The sequence below is a fragment of the Apaloderma vittatum genome, unplaced genomic scaffold, assembly GCF_000703405.1.
Source record: "Apaloderma vittatum isolate BGI_N311 unplaced genomic scaffold, ASM70340v1 scaffold29972, whole genome shotgun sequence".
In the NCBI taxonomy this organism is placed as follows: Eukaryota; Metazoa; Chordata; class Aves; order Trogoniformes; family Trogonidae; genus Apaloderma; species Apaloderma vittatum.
The window spans coordinates 188-1,781 of NW_009704569.1; the positions used below are offsets into that span (position 1 = coordinate 188).

The window sequence follows — 1,594 nt, forward strand, 5'->3', positions numbered from 1 at the left end:
CCTGAAGGGGCTACAGCAAAGTTGGGCAGGGATTTTTTTACAAGGGTGTGTAGCATTAGGACAAGGAGAAAGGTTTTAAACTAGAGCAGGGTAGACACGTTAGGAAGAAATTTTTTACTATGAGGGTGGTGAGACCCTGGTATAGGTTGCCCAGGGAATGTGGATGCCCCCTCCCTTCCAGGTCAGCTTAGATGGGGTTTTGAACAATCTGCTCTAGTGGAGGTGTCCCTGCCCATGGCAGAGGGGCTGAAACTGGATGATCTTCCAGGTCCCTTCCAACTCAAACCATTCTGTGATCTAAAGAGACCGGGGGTACAGCTCAGTGAAGCTCTCAGTGGCTGGCAGACGTCAGAGTGATGGTGTTGGCAGCATCACAGCTGTTTTCCCTGATTAACTCCTCCGCAGAAAAGTGGTGACTATCGCCAAGTCGAAGAAGTTTCGGGATAATCACAGGAAAGTTCTGCTGGAGGGTCAGAGGCTGATCAAGGATGCCCTGGAGGCAGGAGCTGTGCTGCAGACACTCTTCTTCAGCACTGTGGGGCACCTGAAGGAGCTGCCTGAGGCAGGACTAAAAGGAGCCAACTTGGTTAAAGTGAAATTTGAAGACATTAAGATCTGGTCTGACCTCGTAACTCCTCAGGGCCTTATAGGTAAGTTGCCTTAGAAACAGTCACAACATGGCTCAAAGGGAAACTTATTTCACACCTAATGAGTGGATAATGACTCCCTCTTCATAACCTTCCCCTAGACATGCTGGCAGTGTGTCAAGAATGGCTTAATGAGAGAATTCCCTTTTAATTAGCCTGCTGCGGTAACTGTGGCTCCTAGAGTACACTGAAGGTGGTAACGTTCATTTTTAGCACATTGCTCCAGCTCTCCTTGTCAAGTGACAAACTTCTCAAACTTTTCTTAAGCAGTGCTTTTCCTAATGCGCCTCTTCAGTGACATTTGGGCCAACGTAGCTGAGAGGCAGCCTCCTCCTGGGCTGTGTTAGTCAGAAGCATGTCAGTACTTTGTCTCCTCAGGGATCTTTTCCAAGCCCGACCATGCCAAGATGTCTTACCCTGCGGCTCAGCTAACCAGCTCCTTGCCGCTGTTCCTCATCTGCGACAACATCCGAGATCCGGGAAACCTGGGCACTATTCTGAGATCTGCAGCAGGAGCGGGCTGTGAGAAGGTGCTGCTCACCAAAGGTAAGAGCCTTTCCCTAGAGGGGAAAAGTTTAATCTGAGTGATTTGAAGGGCAGGGAATAAGAGGTGCTTGAAGGCGTCCCCAAGAGTTTGGAAGGAGTGCGCGGCACAGACGTGGTTTGCTGTGAGCAGCACCTACTGAATCTGGGTTTTTGTCAGATCTGCCACACTGTCGCTGTTTTCCTCCCTTCCACCCCAGGCTGTGTGGATCCGTGGGAGCCAAAGGTGCTCCGTGGAGGCATGGGGGCTCACTTCCGCGTGCCCATCATTGCCGACCTGGATTGGGAATCTCTTCTCAGCAACCTTCCTGATGGCGTCCAGGTCTGCGTGGCTGACAACCAACACCCAGGCGCGCGGCACAAGACAGCGTCTGAGCCGAGGGGAGCTGCTGGGGCCAGCTCTG

The 1,594-nt window shown here is 51.8% G+C and overlaps 1 protein-coding gene across 1 annotated transcript in view; it reads left to right on the forward strand.

Annotated features, from left to right (window-relative positions):
* Window positions 1-405: 405 nt before the first annotated feature.
* RNMTL1 (RNA methyltransferase like 1) overlaps window positions 406-1,594 on the forward strand; it is a gene marked incomplete at both ends in the record, with an annotated part of 1,513 nt that continues 324 nt past the window's right edge. Inside the window, 3 exons of the mRNA XM_009865098.1 lie at window positions 406-650; window positions 1,026-1,193; window positions 1,391-1,584. Of these exons, the coding sequence (XP_009863400.1) occupies window positions 406-650; window positions 1,026-1,193; window positions 1,391-1,584 (607 nt within the window). The remainder of the gene's footprint in view (window positions 651-1,025; window positions 1,194-1,390; window positions 1,585-1,594) is intronic.